This window comes from Pavona decussata, unplaced genomic scaffold (assembly GCF_977016875.1).
Source record: "Pavona decussata unplaced genomic scaffold, jaPavDecu1.1 SCAFFOLD_161, whole genome shotgun sequence".
Taxonomy (NCBI): domain Eukaryota; kingdom Metazoa; phylum Cnidaria; class Anthozoa; order Scleractinia; family Agariciidae; genus Pavona; species Pavona decussata.
In genome coordinates, this window is record NW_028145572.1 from 3,490,001 (window position 1) to 3,508,456 (window position 18,456).

The 18,456-nt window shown below is 37.2% G+C and overlaps 2 protein-coding genes across 3 annotated transcripts in view; both read left to right on the plus strand.

Moving 5' to 3' along the window:
* Positions 1-6,233, plus strand: part of LOC146464854 (TATA box-binding protein-associated factor RNA polymerase I subunit B-like) — a 9,953-nt gene extending 3,720 nt beyond the window's left edge. For both annotated transcript variants that reach the window (XM_085129149.1, XM_085129150.1), the window contains 7 exons: positions 668-771; positions 1,446-1,671; positions 1,868-2,195; positions 2,696-2,797; positions 3,065-3,192; positions 4,379-4,553; positions 5,499-6,233. In XM_085129149.1, the coding sequence (XP_084985275.1) occupies positions 668-771; positions 1,446-1,671; positions 1,868-2,195; positions 2,696-2,797; positions 3,065-3,192; positions 4,379-4,553; positions 5,499-6,165 (1,730 nt within the window). In that variant the 3' untranslated portion in view covers positions 6,166-6,233. The remainder of the gene's footprint in view (positions 1-667; positions 772-1,445; positions 1,672-1,867; positions 2,196-2,695; positions 2,798-3,064; positions 3,193-4,378; positions 4,554-5,498) is intronic.
* A 1,950-nt stretch (positions 6,234-8,183) lies between these two features.
* On the plus strand, positions 8,184-16,945 carry LOC146464855 (glutaredoxin-3-like). Its single transcript, XM_085129611.1, has 13 exons — positions 8,184-8,306; positions 10,870-10,978; positions 11,084-11,158; positions 11,294-11,416; positions 12,411-12,495; positions 12,861-12,950; positions 13,649-13,731; positions 14,100-14,161; positions 14,699-14,756; positions 15,115-15,170; positions 15,791-15,830; positions 15,950-16,042; positions 16,646-16,945. Exons 1-13 carry the CDS (start codon positions 8,236-8,238, stop codon positions 16,688-16,690), a joined length of 990 nt encoding a protein of 329 aa, XP_084985737.1. The 5' UTR covers positions 8,184-8,235; the 3' UTR covers positions 16,691-16,945.
* The last annotated feature ends 1,511 nt before the right edge of the window (positions 16,946-18,456 follow it).

An 18,456-nucleotide genomic window follows, 5' to 3' on the forward strand; every position in this document is an offset into this window, starting at 1 on the left:
CTCACTACTCTCTTCAAGATCAAGGAGGGTCTCCTCTCTGTCAACTCCCAAGGGATGTTGCACCCTGTCACGTGAAGTACACACCACTCATACTCAGAAGACTTTATTCCTTTACAAGCAAGGTCAACTTCTGAACAACTCTCCTTTTTCTCTAGAACAATCCTTCTTTGAAACAATCTATCTGACTCAATTTTCAGTGAGTACTGTTCTCAAGAGTCTTTCAAGCAACAAATAAGCAGTGTGAACCATGTGTACCTGCCCATTAATCTTAAATGATATTATTTGATTTTAATTGTACTTAATGCTGACCCAGTAGCCAAATTTATTTATATAATTGTCCTCAAATCTGAGAGGTAGGCTCCATTGGTAAACAAATAAAAGTATTTTACAGTTAGCCCCTTCTTCTAGAGCTGAGTCGCTATTTAAAGTGTTGGAAATGGCCCGTTACCATCACTCAGTTATTTGAGTGAGCAAAATGGAAAGTAATATTTTGTTAAAAGTAGTTATAATTAAATGAGACTAGTAGCATTCTTAAAATTAGTACTGAATTTTTTATCACTACATTTTGTCAATCAAAAGCCAACTTACACTTTAATTTTCTTTTCACAACTATTTTATTCCTTGAAACATTGTATTTGTTTCTCTCTTGAAAATGTACATGGAACAGTTGCAGACAAAGGAAAACCTTGGTTCATGTATGAAGCCTTTCAGCACATAATGAAAGCTCAGGTGGAATTTCTCATTGGGCTTGGAGTCAATCCAGCCTTAAAGGTACCCTGTGAATTTTTTCTCTATATTGTTCTGTCTTGTATTTCTGGAGCTCAGAAGGCTCAGGAAAATTGTCTCCTCTCTGTTTAAAACTTTAAAGGGTGACTGAAGAGAATACCGGTACTACTGAATATATAGGTTTATACTTACTAAGGGGCATTTTTTCAGTGTTTATGTCGCTCTGTTAAACTCATTACCAATAGATGAGTCTGGGGAAGGTGCCTAAAAGCTCTGTGGGAGCTGCAAGTGAATGCATGGTTCACCGTGATGGTTTGTCATGGTTTTGGCTGGAAGACTGGAGTGCGGGTTGTTCAAAGCTGGCTTTGGTCTTGGCATTGTAACAGTTATAGTGTTTTCCTTGCTCAAGACAATGACCTTTTACTACTCCATACTTTCTTTCTTCACCTAGGTGTTAATACATGTATATGGGTATCTGAATGACACGAGTGGCTACAAAAGGGTTGGGGTAGCCCTGCAATAGGCCAGCGTGCCATCCAGGGAAGATAGTAATACTCCTAGTTGCTTCTTGTACTGGAAACAATTTAATTTCCAGCTATATCGGCCACTTAGGCTCGAACCGCAACTTAAACTTTTTCTCCCATCCAGAGATTAGAAGTAGTCTTATTTTAAACAAGCTTTATTTAAGACAGTTTGTATTTGTCTCGTTCTGTTTTTAGGATGTTGTGTTCAAGCTTTGGTATAAGTACCTTCGGGTCACTGGGAGTGCATTCACTGGAACCCGTGATGGGACTTTGTCATCTAAAAGCTCTGTGTTTTACCTGCGTGATGCTGAGCTGCTTGGCAAGAATAAAAGAAAAAGGAGACAAAAGAAACCTGATGCTGATGATGATGAGGATGAATTAGAATTATGTTCACACTTCAGTGACGAGGAATTCTATGAAGGTAAGAGAAGTACATCCACAGCAACCTTTCCTAAAAATAGATACTTAATGATTGCACTAAAACCTCCCTCAAGTGGGCAGGCATTTATCAGAGACACAGAAATACCATTAAATTCTGAATACAATTTGATGAGAAAAGAAAATCAGCGTATCTTCTTTTGGCCATTACTAAACTATTCTGCCATTATTTTTGATAGGTGATGACCCCTCTCAAGCTCTACCAAAGGACAGTACTGATGCTGATGATCCAAAGCTTGGTGAAGACTGGATGGCTCTGCCTAGTTGTGATACAAACATGGCTGATGATGTTCCATTAAGTGAGGATGGCTCTGAAAGTAGTGACAATGAATTTGTTGGTTCAATCAGTATGAAAGATTACAATTATGCTAAAAACAACAGTAAAAAGTACCACGACTCTCCATCAAAGGTTCGAACTGGTCACATGTCTCTTAAATTAACACTGGCTTTCTGTTACCTTGGGTTGCTGTGGATCGATGAACCAGTTTTTATGAGTGATTTAATAAGGTAGGTACTATGGGTGAAAAACTTTACAATAAAATAGTATTTGTATTTTTTGATAAAAACACTTATTTGTAACAGTACATCAGAGTTGTTAAAAATTATTGTACTGGCCCCAGTTGTTCAGAAAATGGATAACTCTATCCAATGGATAAGTCGCAATCCAGTGGATAAAACGTACTCCAATTAATATGGGCTTACTCAGACTTTTGATTATCATGGTAGGAGTCTGTTGGCTCAAGATTAGTATCTGCATTGTGCTGTTTTCACAAGCAATAAGCCTCAGTATTCCATGATGTCTCTCTCTGCTACATGGTGAACTGTGTTAACGGTAACCATAAACTGTTAGGGTTACCAGAAACAAAGTACTGCCAGGGGCATTCCTGTGATACAATTTAGCATTCCTTCCAGGTTCGGAAAGGAGGCTCCTTGCTATTTCATGCTGAAGAAAGCTGACCTAAGTGCTAGATTATAATACCGCACACGCCTATCCCCTTACTTTGCAGGTGGGCAAAACAGGGTCAGCTTCCTTTCTTCCAGGCAACAAGGCACCTTCCTGGTCACATGAAGTTTGGAGTTGGAGACTTTCAATGTTTGTGTCCTAAATCGTAAGACGTTTGCTTTTGAGAATATTTTAATGCAGTAGTCTATGTACTAATAACAGTGTGATGGTCTGGGAGAGACTTCATGAAAAGCACTATTTGTGGTGGTACTGTTTGAATTGCAACCAATTCAAAAGGATCAGTGATTACACTCCATTTTCAATAGGTGTGCTCAGTCCATTCCCAGAGTTGAGGGTCTTGTCAAAGACTTTTCACCTGTTTTTAAAGTGTTCAGACAAATGTAATTAAGCATTTCCTGTTTCGTTTCTTCAGAGTTCCTCTTGTGCGAGAATTACTCAAGTCAGTAGCACAGATTCCAAGATTGCTGCACCTTCCATGTTTTCCAGAACAAAATTGGTCCACTTATACATCACGTTTTATCACAGATCTTCATCTTCCAGGTAATTGGGCAGGAGAAGAACCATCATGATATTTTTGAGCTCATGTTTACATGTTAGTCAACTTTATTATTGCCTTGTCAAGATACGTTTAGTACTTTGCATCCTCTATTTACCAACCTCTTTTCAGCTGAAATTCAGCAACTGCAAGAAAGCCACCAATTTTACTTCAATACATGTTTTTAAAATAAATTGTTGTTGTTGCTGGATAACAGAACTGTTTCTCTCGTAGTGTGCATGAACACAGTTATGACAGTAAGACCTGATGACAACTATTCCTCTCCCTTTTACCTCAAAAATACACTTGCTATCCTTTTATACTTTTTTCCTATGCACTGCACTTAACTACTCTCCTAAGCACTTTACCATGCTACTCTTCTACGTACTCCACTATACTACCCTCCATGTACTCGCAGTACTTTATGTACTCAACTATACTACTCTCCTATGTACCCCATTATACTACTCTCCTAATCAGTCAACTATACTACTCCTAAGAAAAATATTGAGTAGGCATATTGGCCAATTGAATTCACGAATCATATCACGTGAACGGACCTTTAAGGCCCGTTTAAACTGTTGAGCAACATTCGTTCAAGAAAAGTTGAACGTATGTTGGGCAAATGTTAGACGGAGTGTTCAAACGGCTTCAACACCATTAAACATTTTCGAGAACAATGGAAATGTTGTATGAAAGTTTAAACTGATTTTAATTTGGTTCAACACACTTTCAACAAGCTTTCAACATTTTTTACGCTTTCAGCAAAGTTGGACGACCTGTTCAAACAACCCTTAACATTTGGTTCAACAAAGTATTGAACGCACGTTGAACCAAATGTTGAAACCGTTGAAACGGGCCCTTATAGTACCCAGTAAATTTCATCAAACTGGCTAGTCTGAGAACAGTTATTGAAGCTTTTCAAAACTCTCACAACACATTTTATCAAGTCTAAAAATTCTCGCGCTTCACGCTCAAGTTTTTAAACTTTATAAAACACTGCTTTTCGTATTATAAACAGTATTTCCACAACACGTCTTGACTCAATTTTTGCTACTTGCGAGGCAAGCAATGTTTTTTGTACAATGGTCTCCTAAAAGAAGGTTGTTGTTTTTGTTGTTGATATTGTAGTCTTGCAAGATTACTATAATTGTCTATTTAGACTGAGCAGCCTTCTTGTTTGTTAAACAGGCTTTCTGCATGGTATTGTGCGTAATCTCATGAAGATGGTCAACATTAAAGGGAAAATCCAGCCTGCGATCTCTAGAGGTGGCTGTAGGTCCATCCCTAACTTTGAGACTGGTGCCATGGCCTTTATTGTAGTCGCCATGAAACTCTGCTATGGGATCGATGGTAGAACAGAAAGGTAACTACGAATACCCCTGATTCTTTTCACCTTTGTTTCCAATGCATGGGGGGCTACTGCTAAGGCTACTGCAGTTTGCAAGGTCACGAAAGGGGCCTGGGACTCGCTCACGTGCTAGTGTCACGTGAGGTCATACGTCAGTTCTAGAAATGCACGCTAATGAGATTCATGAACTGTATGATAGACATCACAAGGTGTCCCCTAACCTTAATTCTCACTAAAACACGCGTAATTCTGTCAAACATGAAGTCATATGAAAACGACAAAAAGGCCTGATTTATATGAAGTACTCAAATTCAGGGTTAAGAGCATTTCTGGACATAAGTGGAGATTTGTGACTGTAGACTTGTGACCGCTACTTTTCAGAATGAGATTCTGGTTCATTGTACGTTTTCCGCTGTGATTTTGTCAGGGTTTCACAAAGGATTTCACAGTGCCCATTTATTCACCTTCCTGGCCCCAGTTGTTGAAAGAGCGGATAACTTTATCCACTGGATAAGTTGCTATCCAGCGGAGCAAATGTACACCAAGCAATACTTTTGTCAAGTTTTCAACACGATCTCATTCTTAAATTTGACATATGCTTCTACTCTATTCACAAATTATAGGACCATCGGGAAAATCTTGCACACATTTTATCTGGCGGATAGTGACTTATCCAGTGGATGAAATTATCCACTCTTTAAGCAACTGGGGCCTGAACTGTAACAATGTGAGGTAAAGCGTTTTGATAGATGACAATGCTAGATGAAGATGTCTCTTAAGTATTGTACAAACCCCTATATACCAAACGTTCCTTTCACATGTCTCAACATGGCTTTACTTGGGACTAATGCTTCCTAGGACTTCTATCGTCAACCTTTACATCTTCAAACTCACATTCCAAATCCTAGTTTCTTCAAGAAGTTGTATTCTGTGACTTAAATGAGACCTCTTTAATTGAAGGGAACAGGAAGCAATTGTTGAACCAATGGAATCAAATCCTCACAGCAGATCACCTAACATGATTCCCTTGTTCACGGACTGGCTGAAAAGCTGGAAGTGCTGCGAGGCAAAGAAACTGGAAAATGGCGTCCCTTGGTCAGATGAGCATTTGAAACTCGTCCGCAATCCCACACCTTACACTTCCTTTTGTAAATCGGACATTTTTGGTTCATGGCAACCCTCTGACAAGGTTTACACCGGGACCCAGAACAAAAATTACCGTGCAGACCGAACAACAAACGAGGAAAGCCAGCAACGGTACGCACAACTTTTCAAGAGCCTGATGAACAAGGAACAAGAGAAAGCATTCGATGGTGTGGACACGCCCCAAGTATCAAGTTTTCCAGCCACGTGCTCGCACGTGGCAGATGGTGAACTTAGTTGTTTTGATAATTTGTGTTCCCGTGGAATGAACACAGAGAGACTTTTTGAATATGGCAAAGATGTTAAGTACATTTGCTACCTGGCAAATAACCAGAATCATAATTCATTTCATAGCTCGTATGAATCGCTGCTTAACATTTTAGCAGATCGCATAGAAGTGAAAGTGGAGGACATACAAGTTAAAGTCACCAAACTTGAAAGGGCTTTATTTTTCAAGCGAAGTCTTCGACATGGAATTTTGTAATTTCTTCTGTTTGTTGCAATGAATATTTAATAAACAGCTGTACGTTTTGTGCCGCTTACATAACAAAAGGAGAGTTCGGGATGTTTTGTGCAGGCTTACTTGACGGCGTACCAGAAATCAAAGAGGGGTGCCCTTAGTGTGGCGGTGAGCAGTCTTAGCGGTCAGTGCATGCTGGCGTTTGCCAGTGCGCTCCTATCGGCTTGGTCTCCTTTGGCGTTCCCACCCCTCCCTTCCCCTTTCCACTGTTAATTTACTGAATGGGGACTCATGATTGACAGCCATGGGAGCGGTATTCTGTCTCGGGGCCAGATGTCCCCCAACCTCCATATAGTTCAGCGATGCCGACCACAGAAGTGACGTCATATGCCACCAGCGAGAAATCACCCTGGAAACCAGTTTTTTTGAAGTCTTGGCAAAAAGCCAACAACTTATTTTTGAAGTTCTGTCAGCTGATCCAAATTTGCCATTTGGATATCTTTCACGGAAATTATCGGTTGATTTTTAAACAATCTCAACGTGACGAAAAGAAAACATCAATGATACCTTGACCTTGTGTGTTTCGTGAATTTGGGTTATGACTTTGGAGTTGAGGACTGGGAATTAAGGCTTGTTTAGTCCAAAACCGGTTAATGTGTTGTACATTTTTGTTTTGTTTTGTTTTGTTTTCATTGAAAAGCAAGGTCACCTTTGTCCTAGATTATTTTGTGTTTTTCACGTCGAAAAAGGTGGAAGTCTTGTGAAATTCGCTTTTGGAAAAACAAAATACCCGGACGACCATTTACTTGACTGAACGACCGTTCTTTTTACCATAAAACAATTTCTCCCCCCCCCCCCCCCCCCCTCCTCCTCCAAGCCATCCTTTCACCACCGTCCGTTATATTTAGAGCCAATCTTCTCGCAGTTTTTATTAAAGGAATCATTAATAAAACTTAATTAATGAATTTTTAAACAAAACATCCTTTACTAAAATGGATGTTCGTGTTGCCTTCTCTTTCTCTTTTGTTTTTTACTCCTTATTTCTTTTGTAACCGAAGAAAGACCAATAAGTAACCAGTATTAAAATGCCGGGATCCAAACTCTTGCCCATAGATTCACAAACTGCGTTCACGGAAACTCAGTGATGAGTTCTCTGCATGAGGCTTGTGTTTATGTGGTTTTCTAACGGAATCGAGGCGATCCATTGACATCCAGTTTTAGTTTCGGCAGGGGCCTCAGATTTCAGTTTTTATTTATATTTTTCAGGATTGACCCATCATCAACAACAACAACAACAATTTATTTGGTATTCCCACATGAGTACATGTGTACCTATAATAAAATAGGTCTAATGTAGTATAATCTAAAATTACAAAAGGGTCTCTCACTAAATTAAATAATTAAAGTCTTTTTATATATAATACATACATGAATGGATATAGGCAGCTGTAAGTCTGCAAATAGTAGGATCAACATTGTAAAAAGAAATAATTTTAGGATTATCGTCAAAATCATTGAAATGGGGATATTTTCTTATTTGAACGTAAATTATCGTAAAGGGGTACGGTGGCAATGGAGTATAAAATGCAATTCATGTTCAACTTCATTTAGCAGTAGAAAAGGCAAATTCGGAGATTTTCTGGGGTTTTGGGTATTGTGTGTCTGCCAGTTTCAATCCGTAATCGATGATTTCGGAGACGAAATTTATTTATCGTTTTCTTGTGAGAGGGATTGTTTATTGTGATCAAGCAATCACCTTTGTGAGAGTCAGTTTTAAACATGGAGTAAAACTTCAATTTTTTGTTTTGTTTCATCAACTTTTAATTGATGTTGGGTCGGACCAGTGACAAATAAATGTGTTGTTCTCGTTCAATCTCGTAACACCAAGCAACACTGTGGACTTTAGACCACCAATCAGAGGGTAGTAAAATATCACGCGAAATTGCCATTTTCCCGCCACAAACCGCCCCACAAAAAGTGTTGGTTCCGACACGTGGGCTTTGGGTTCCAGTTTTTTTGCATCAGAAGCAGTACTGCGCATGAATTTCTTCAAATTACTGCTGGTTGTTGCGTAAGACTAATTGAAAGAACATCATGGCGATGGCTGCTGTACAGGAGGTGCATAATAACGAAGAATTTGATAAAATTCTGGCTGATTCTTCCAGGTAACGATACTCTTCTTAACTTATCCATTTATTTGGCTGCTATTGAACACGAAACACGACGTGAACGACAGTTCTGTGACAGAGGATAAAGGTTAGATCACAGCTGTTATGCTTGCTTTCGAAAATTAAATTAAGGCATGGAATTGTGCAGTTTCTTTCCAGCTCATCAATCCGGCCACTGTAAAAGATTTATAGTTTTCCAAACACTATTCCTGTAGCGAACGAAAGCTTTTTCATTTGGCTTCAAAACGTTTCCATGAGATATCAGGAGATATATAACATTTATTTATGTTATGGCTACAACTGCAGAGTCATGTAGATTATTAAAAATTGTGATGAAAAATAAAGGAGGCTCTAAAACAATGAAAATATTCAAGCTCAATATCTTGTTGATCCCTCACTAAGCTTTAAATTTTAGACTATTAAAACGCACTTAGGTAGATCACGAAGGTCTTCTTTGCAAGGTGTGGTTGGTTACTGAAGTAGCAGAGCTTTTTATTGATTTTTTCTTTACGTGGAATTCTTTATAGTCAGATATTTGTTTATACAAAAAAAGTCAACCACTTTAACTTTTCCGTGTGTGTGGTGAACTTTTTTGTTATTATTGTTTGAATTTTTATGGATTATGTCAATTAACGAAAATACAACCTGTCTCTTAATTGCATTGCTTTATTATAACAATGATATTTCCTTTCATTAGCTTCCTTTTCTAATTATCTCTTTATACAGAAGTAATCTTTTTAGCATTTTAATGTACATATGTGGCTTGCATCTTTTTTTTATATTTCTTAATTTTCATGCAAGTTACAGTAGAGCTCACCATACTTTTATTCAAGATCAGCTGATTGTTTTTCTGTCACTTACCAAAACTTCCTTAGTTTATAAACAGAAATGTTGTTAAAGGGTGGGATGTTGTGGGTGTAAGTGATACATAATTAATGTTCCCTCAACAATCAAATTGCATTTTCGCAGATGACATTTTATTTATCTCCATTCTAAATTTGTATCATATCGCAAAATAAACTTTTGCTTCCTTTTCTCAATTTCCTGTTTTGATAAAATGTGCCCCCAGGGGCTGGATTTTTTATGGTACCTATAAATAAAAGGAAGGTTATTATGCAATAAAAAATCCTCACATTCCAAATTTCCAAATTTTTTTGAATATGTAAATTTATAGAAAATGAAATGAATTTCTTTTAAATTCTAGCATACCACCAATTTACATATATTTTCCCTGTTTTTGTTTGTATTGGAATGTTGACGGTGGAGATTTCCTTATTGCAGCTTGGTTAGTTTACATTGGCCACACACAGCTTTCTGATAAGTATGTGTTACTCCAAACAAGTATTCATGAGAGAAACTTGATTTTAAGTTAATGTTTGGATCTCATGGGTGAAGATGTGAAAAAGAATTAGCCGTGTAAGGGTGGCATGAACGTTTTTGTTATACCTGTCCTTGCATGGCTTAGGGTTCGTAACTGAGAATCTTTTGATATTCAGTGTGAGTAGGAAAAATGTTGATGGAAATAGCTAATTTGTTGTGATGTCAGTTATAGTATTCAAAGTGAAGCAGAGAGATGGAAATCATTAGTTAAGGACGGTGCCTACTAATAACAAAATATTTTTGTGGGGTTTATGACTATGCGGGAAAAGCAGATCTTACCAAGGGCTATTGAAATCCAAAAAGAAAATTGGGGGTAACCAGGCATTTTTTAGAGATCGTGAAGCAACAATTATTCTGAAAAACAGTAAAATACAAAACAATGTATGGCGTTTTTTTCCAAATTGCTTTATTATCTCTGTAAAATGCGTGGTTACTCCCAATTTTCTTTTTGGATACTAAAAGTACTTGCTAAGTTCTGCTTTCTCCGAATAGTTTTACACCGCGCAAAAATATCCCTGTATTAGTATGCACCACCCATTGGAAACCCGAGTATCTCGAGATGCAGAGAACGTATGCGCAGTAGGAAAAGTAGGCACCGTCCTTAATGGTTCTCATTCATAAAATAATCAAAGAAAGTCAATTGCCACTATTTCCATGTTTTAACAAGTTAAACCTTTGGCCTTGGATAGTAGTTACACAGTGTTGGTAATTTTGAGTCTCAGATTGAAATTTTAAACCATGGCCAGTTAAAAAAAATAATAATACAAAGGAAATCAAACAAAAGTGTATTCAGTCAGTTCTATGGTTCTGTTTGTTGCAGTAAGGTGTTATATTTTTTCCGTAAGCGACTCACTTGGAACTTTTGTTTGTCCAACATTAATAACACTTCTAAGACAACTTCCCACAACCTTCTGGGTTTTCTGTTTATCAACAATGCATTCATCCCAGATAACTGGTTTTTGTTTGCTAAAAGAACAAGGTAATGAAACATATTAAAGCAATACAAAATCACAATTTCTTTCTTGTTTTTTTTTTTTTCGTTGTTGTTACCCATTTTCTGTAGTATGCCATATTTGTTTAGTTGAGGCAAACTGGTTTGTTTTCTTATACAGTCTTTGCAAATTAAAGGAACTTGGTTTATCTTGTGAGTAAAATGATTAAACATGGTATTTCTTTGCAGTGTTCTCACAGTGATTCATTTTCACGCATCATGGGCCCCACAGTGTGTGCAGATGAATGACGTTATGGGAGAACTAGCAAAAGAAAATTCACATGTTAAATTTTATAAGGTGAGACTACCTACCATTTTTAATTTTCTGATCGAAAAGGTGTCTTACATATAATACTTCTTGGAAGGAAACTTAACCATTGTTTTATCTCCTTGAATTTTCTAGCTTGAGGCCGAAAATCTGCCTGAAGTATCCCACAAATACGAAATCAGTGCAGTTCCCACATTTCTCCTTTTCAAGGTAAACAACAGAGAAGTTACCAAGGGGTAGATTTGTTATTACTTTTTTAATTTGAATCTGCCTAATAGAAGGCCTGATAGTAGGCCAAAGGTTTGAGCAATGAATTTGATGAAGGTTATTCCCCTTGCTGTACAGAACCAGAAGGTTGTGGATCGGTTGGATGGTGCAAATGCACCCAATTTGACCAAGAAAGTAAAACATCATGCAAATGTTATCACACCTGCTGTTACTGTCGAACAAGAACAAGACACAAAACAGGTAAGAGAGACTTCTCATCAGTACTGTAAGGTTATATTCTTTCTCTGATTTAATTAATTTATTGTTACTAATCTCAGTTAACACACACACTTATATTCTTGTCATGAATGCAGTACCTCAGACTTGTTCAAAGAGTTTTGTTATTGTTAGTGTTTTAGTGATAGACCATTAATTTTTTTGGTCCAAATTGTAGCCAAAATGAAATACTAAAAACATCCAAACTACATTTTTATGAAAATAGTGAAAAACAGACATCACATCACAGGAAAGAACTACTTTTAGAGCTTTCATTTGAATGATCACACTTGAAATAAGGACATTATTCACAGTACCACAGGTAACAACCACTGCTCAGTACCGTTCATTTTGAATGGTCTCTTTAGCATTTCGCTACATTATCTTGTTGTAATCGGACTCTTAACAGATCAAACACGCAAGAAATGAATATGCAATCATGTTATCAAATACATGTAGACTTTAATTTTTTTATCTCTAAATGAAGTTGGTTGATACGTTGAATAAAAGAGTGCAAGTGATCATGAATACCTTTGAGTCTCTGCATGTTCATTCTGGATACTATAACTGGCAACAAGGATTCAACAGGAAACCCCCCTCATACAGGAAAATGGCAAAAGCTCTCAATAGTTCTGCCTGGATACTATATCAGCCACAGACTCAAATGTTAGATCCACCTTGAATAGGATAATAAACAATGCTACAGGAAAGAACTGCTCTGAGTAGCTTATCTGAATAGTCACACTTTAGGATTTCGGAGTTCAGTGGTATTAAGTGCAGATCATGATTGGTAAACGTTGCACAAATTATTTTTAGCCAAATTATAGAAAATAGCAACACCAAGCTACATGTATTGAAGCAAATGCAAAATTACTGTCCATGCTCAGCATAAAATCACATCAGTTCATTTGAAAATTGATGGTAATTTAACTGAATTGTATCAGTTGGCAGTGACGATAAACAATTTTTATATCTACAGGACATAAATACAAGATTAAAAAACATCATAAATGGGGCACCTTGCATTCTGTTTATGAAGGGATCACCTCAGGAACCTCGCTGTGGTTTGTTTTTTCAATGTCTTTTTTTAAAAGTGGCTCTTACTTATTGTCTCGCATGTTCTTTATTGACATATTTCCTCAAGTGTGATTTATATAGGGCTCAATAATATTGTTCTCTTTGGAGCAAACACGTCAGTTTCAGTTAAAATATAGCAAAGTCATTACCGATGGGACTGGAATTATTTGTCTTGGGACTTGCTCAGCTGGTCATGGCTGTGTGATTTACAATTTGTTCATAGATCTGCATGCATGATGTGCTGTGGATGTGTGTGGTTTTAATGAACACCGTCATTTTTATGGTTTTGGTTGAACTATTTGTGGGCATGTTAAATCAGCACTGGTCTTGACTTACTTGTTTCTTCTTGTAGGCTTTAGTAGACAGATGGTAGAACTGTTAAATGCACAAGGAGCAAAATACAGTCACTTTGACATTCTAACAGATAATGAAGTCAGACAAGGTTTGTAGCCAGCTGCCTGACAGAATGCATGTATAGTATCCAAGTACTATTAAAACAATAAAATGTTATAAAATGTCTCCCACCAATTATTGGTGGACGATGTGTGTAGTTTAACTTTTTGATGTGTTTCAGGCTTTATCTTTCTGGACCGAGTTAAATCTGGTCATTTCTTCCAGAAGTAAATTTATGAATGACTGTGATTTGACAGTCTTTTTCTAATAATTTTTTAGTGTAGCAAAACCTTAGCTAAGCCAATGCCATTTTTTTTTTGTACTGGTGGCTGTACTGTCACTTTCAGTCACTTTCACAATAATTGTCTGTCTGCAGTCTAGACTGATTCATTTTACTGTTAAGATTTCCCACTGCTTGCAGGATCTTCTTACAGACATTAAATTCTTTAAGTGCCATTTTGGATTTGGCATCTGCTACTTTCTGGAGATCTGCACTTTGAGAACTTCACAGAACTGACAACTTACATTGAGAAGTGCACTTGCCCATCACATACTTAGCATGCTCACTATTTTGCCAGGGCATCCAAGTGTTGTCTTTTGACTAGCTGATTGGTTGATTGATTGATTGATTGATTTTAAAAAATGATTGATTGATTGATTGATCGGTCAGTCGGTCGATCGATCAGTCGATCGGTCGGTTGGTTACTGACCTCAAATTTAAATATTAATTTCATGCTCTTTACTCAGGTTTGAAGGTTTACTCCAACTGGCCAACATATCCACAGCTGTATGTCAGTGGTGAATTAATAGGAGGCCTGGACATCGTCAAGGTTAGATCAATGACATGGTTAATTTGAATTCTTCCCACTACTTAAAAACAGCTCATTTAACTGATCTTGAGTGGGGTTGCTGATATCAACTGGATGTACTTTACATATTATTTTCGGCTCAAAATACCCATACTGACTACCACCAAATTTGCACCCAAGAATGCAGGCAAGGAAGTGGCATTCTAGCTATTGCTTACTGCATTGGTATGCATGATAAACAGGTTTCTGTTTGATATATCAAGATGTTTGAATTAGCTGGTGTAGAAGATAGCAGCCAGTGTCCATTTTATTTGCCTAATATAAGTTGTAGGCATTAATTTTGATTTTCATTAATAGAGTACGCTGAAATAATATTCTTTTCATGTCAGGAATTGGCAGCAAGTGGAGAACTGGCTTCAACATTACCAACAAATGCTGATCTTAATAAACGGTTAGTAATAAATATTGTAATCATGGCAACTTATTACAGTATTTTCCTATAGCTAGAGCCTTATATGGCAGCTCTGCTGTGTCTCAAGTGAAAAGAGAGAGATTGAATAGGAATCTAGGAATCTTTAAATGCCTAAAGCTCCAATCAACTGCTTATTTCTCTATCTGCTGTATTGAAAAAGAAAATATCATCCCCCCCCCCCCCCCCCCAAAAAAAAGGAACATATTTGGTTTGGATGCCTTTCCCCCTACTCCTCTGGAAAATTTTAAGTTGATGTTGGGCCTTGAGAGAGTTAAATAACTGAATTAAAAAAACGTTTAATAAAAAAATTGATCCTTGTGTATTTCAAACTCGCAAAAAGAGCAGAAAAAGTTACAGTTGCCAATTGAATATTTTGCCCTTGTCCCCCACTGCCACCTTTCAGTTTTTAGTGGTGACTGTTACAATATTTTAAATGCTATTTTTTTAATGGTTTTTGTTCATTTGTTAAATAACTCTGATATTGTCATAATAAATTATTATTATTATTTGGCTTAGGTTACAAACCCTTACTTCATCTGCTCCAGTGATGGTTTTTATGAAAGGAACCCCAGAGGTGAGGTTTGCTTGTTCTTGTGCTGCCATGAGAACAAAATAATACTATCTAATAAAAACAGTTTATATGTATTTTCATCACAATATTGCAGCTGTCAGATGATTGCCTCAGGGCATGAAACTCAGAGTTACAGTGATCTTATGTATCACCTTTGATTTCTCCGTATACAGTATCAAGCTCTGCTTTAAAGCATTGAGCAGTCTTTTGGCCTAGCAAGACTTTATCTTCATATATTTATTTAGTTATGTTTAAATTTGGTATTTCTTTCTTAATTTTTTATTGATTTAAAACTGTTTGATTCTTGCCCTTTGTGTAGCTGTAACAATTCCTTTAAAAGAACATTCATTTTATTTTGCAGGCTCCTAAATGTGGCTTCAGCAGAAAAATGTGTGATATCTTGAAGAAATATCCAAGGTGAGTATAGGTACAGCATCTGAGGGCAGTTCACTAAACAGGTGTTCATGGGCAGTTTGTTATTCAGTGTTTCTGGTGTGGCTGAACAAATAGGAGGGAAAAATTTGGCACGTGATAAAATTAAGACACATCTACACAGCTCTGTATATAAATAACAAAATAATTTACTTGGTTCAGAGAAAATACAGTGGGGTGTACTATTGTTTTGGCCTGGTTATGTAAGAACAGTATAGTGCAGGATTATTTGCGAGACCAACCAATGTTAAACCTTGGAATGGACTCCCGGGAGATTTGGAGCATTAAAGTTTTGAAGAATTTTTTATTAAAATATTCACCTCCATAGGCCCCCCCCCCCCCCCCCCAAAAAAAAAGAGGATCAAACAGGCTCGTCACTTCATTTCTCTTTCAGTACTTGTTGAAGTATATTGTATACTGGATCAACATTAATGTTTTTGGTCCTTGGTTCTCCCAACAGCCAAAGATGAAAATGTGCTACAAATACCCTAGCCCCTCTCGTGCATAATGCTACTGCTTCATGTTCCTAGAGAAATGTGGCTACAATACAAGCCTTACAATGCATTACATGCATTATGTGTCTAAGTTATCAATTTTTTTTTCAGTCTCCAATTCAAGTCCTTTGATATTTTAGAAGATCAAGAGGTAAATCTTTTTTTAATTAAAATAATTAAAAGACAGAAATGACACATCTGCATGCTGGCTAGAGAATTGTTGACAACTGAGCTTTGACCATGTGTTTGTGCCATTGTTGTTGTTGTCAGGTTCGGCAGGGTCTTAAGGAGTACTCAAACTGGCCCACTTATCCACAAGTGTATGTCAAAGGAGAGCTTATCGGTGGCCTGGATATCATCACGGTGAGAATTGTCAACTAACATTTTGGAAATAGTGCCCAGAATTAAACTGGGATGATTTCAAAATACCTCACAACTCCAGCTTTTAATTAGGTAGAAACAGGCCTATGTAGCTGGGCTTTGAAATTATGTCAACCTCAATTTGGCTTCCCTGGGATTTAGTCCTACCATCAAGACTCAAGAGTCTGTGTAAAATGCTGGTTAAAATATCTGGGCTTATTCACTTTTTTTTTAGGGGGGGGGGGGGGGGGGCGGGAGTCTTAGTTCCTGAGGAAAGGGACCAAATATTTGTAACTTGCAAAAGTTCCTACAGGTGCCAGTCATTACCAAGTTGCTTTGAACCTCATAATGAAAGCAAGGCTAAGTGTAAGGATTTTATTATGAAAATTATTTTTCATTCATATCGAAACAAAACTAATTTTCATATGAAAAGCTTTGCATGTAGCCTTGCTTTCATAATGAGGTTCAAGGCAACTTGGAAATGGCCTTTTGAAAAATGTTGGTGAAAATGAAAATGCCAGAGCTATTGTTGCAGAAATTGATCTTATGACGATTGCATTATCCGTATCATGCTCATGACAGCAGAAGTTGTGTTTTTGTTTGCAGGAACTTGATCAAGAAGGAGAACTTGAAAGCTCCCTGACTGGTTAGAAGTAGAAATTGATTGCATTGAAGTAAAAATCAGCAGGAAAAAAAAAAGATTGCCAACATTGTCTTTGAACAGTTCGGACGTTGTGGAAATGTAGTAAGAGAGTGGCTACAAGAATTGAACTCTTAGAAACTTATAACATGACAGACAAGTGTTTTGGAGATTGTTTTAGACTTGTCATAAAAAATAAAAATTATATCATTGCCTGGTTAGTTCAAGGGCTTTAGCTTGCCAATAAAAGGAAGCCGTTGAACAAAGTGTGTCTTTGTAAATTCTTCCTTTGTAGCACAAATGGAATGTTTAATGTCTGGTAATGACTCTTCTGGCCTTCCAATTTCAAATTGCCGTTTATGGTTCTTTTTTCCGTGCGAGTGCTTATTTCTAGAACACCACAACATAAGGTCCACTTCAGTGCCCACCTGCCCAGTAGTTTTTCACCCTACTTGGATTTTATTCAGTGTCTTATTTAAAATAATCACTCAACAACCTTGGGGATCAAACTCTACTGACCCACTGGGAACAGGGCTGTGGATAGTGAACTCTAAACTGAAACTTTGAACCTGCCACTAAACAGTATGTGCAGAAGTAACCTTTTAAAATATCCAGTTAGCTTGTGGCCTGATATGAATTAGTTCCTGAAAACTGTAACTGGTTGGACAGTCTGCTTATTGGCAATTAGACTGAACTTTCTGTTTTGCATTGGTCAGTTATATGGATGGCCAGTCGACAAATGAACAGTGTGGAGAGTGGGAGGAAAGGTAAGCCTCCAGAAATATGATTGTGCCTTCAGCAGTTCAGGTCTACCTGGTGAATTTCAATATGCAGTGTAGCTGGCAATTGGCTATTGCATCTAACAAAGCATGTACGTGGCTAGCAATGTAGAGTTTGAAGGTGACTAAAAGGCAACAGTGAAGGTCGCAAGAGTTCATTTCATGAAAAAGGACAAACAGGGATAACTTCTGGGGCCAACTTTCTCAAACCATGTAAGCAATAATGGGCAAAAGGAAGCACGTGCATTTTGACTCACAAGCAATTAAGACTTTTTACTTTTATTAATGAATAAATAAACATTTTTTCAATATAATTATCCACAGGACACTGATGAAGGTGTACAGGAAAATGATGAGTGGGATTTTAGGAAATTTGACAGTCACTGCAAATAATTACATTATCCCTTAAGCCCCAGTAGTAACAGACATCAAAACTCTCCCTACAATATCACTGCTTGATCAAAGGTCATAAGAATAAACGAATGACCAGTGAATATAAAATGTCTTGATGTTTACAAATTCTCCCAGCTAGTCCTGTGAGATAATATTTGGAGACCAGGGAGGAGTATTCGTATGTTGGTACATGTATTGGCACTTACAGTCAACCCAGGTCAAGCGTGAACAGTATTTCCAAGAATGAAATGAACATTCGAATTTCTCTTTGTAATGTCCGACGTGTGAATGGAATGTTGGACATTTCTCTGGAAATTGTTCCGAAAAAGACACATTAACTGAAAAAAAAAAGATTCACAATACTTGGGAAACAATTGTTATTCTTGAAATATTCAATTTTGCAGTGTAAAGAAAAATTCATAGCTTTATACCGTCAATAAGCTAGGGAAATTTATACGGGAACTCTGAAATCTCGTTGGCGATTTTCAAAACTGACATGTAAATTTCAAAACTCCGTTCAAATTTCAAAAATATTGTTCACGCGTGACCTGGGTTGACTGTAAAGGATAAAACTTTTCAACTTTCCTTAAATCCCTTTTTTAGTG

What these genes read in the sequence shown, in the direction of transcription:
- LOC146464855 (XM_085129611.1), top strand. Translation starts at nt 8,236, where the DNA reads ATGGCGATGGCTGCTGTACAGGAGGTGCATAATAACGAAGAATTTGAT. An exon ending in CCACATTTCTCCTTTTCAAG is followed by an intron (nt 11,159 to 11,293) that starts GTAAACAACAGA and finishes CTTGCTGTACAG; the next exon opens with AACCAGAAGGTTGTGGATCG. An exon ending in ATATTTTAGAAGATCAAGAG is followed by an intron (nt 15,831 to 15,949) that starts GTAAATCTTTTT and finishes TGTTGTTGTCAG; the next exon opens with GTTCGGCAGGGTCTTAAGGA.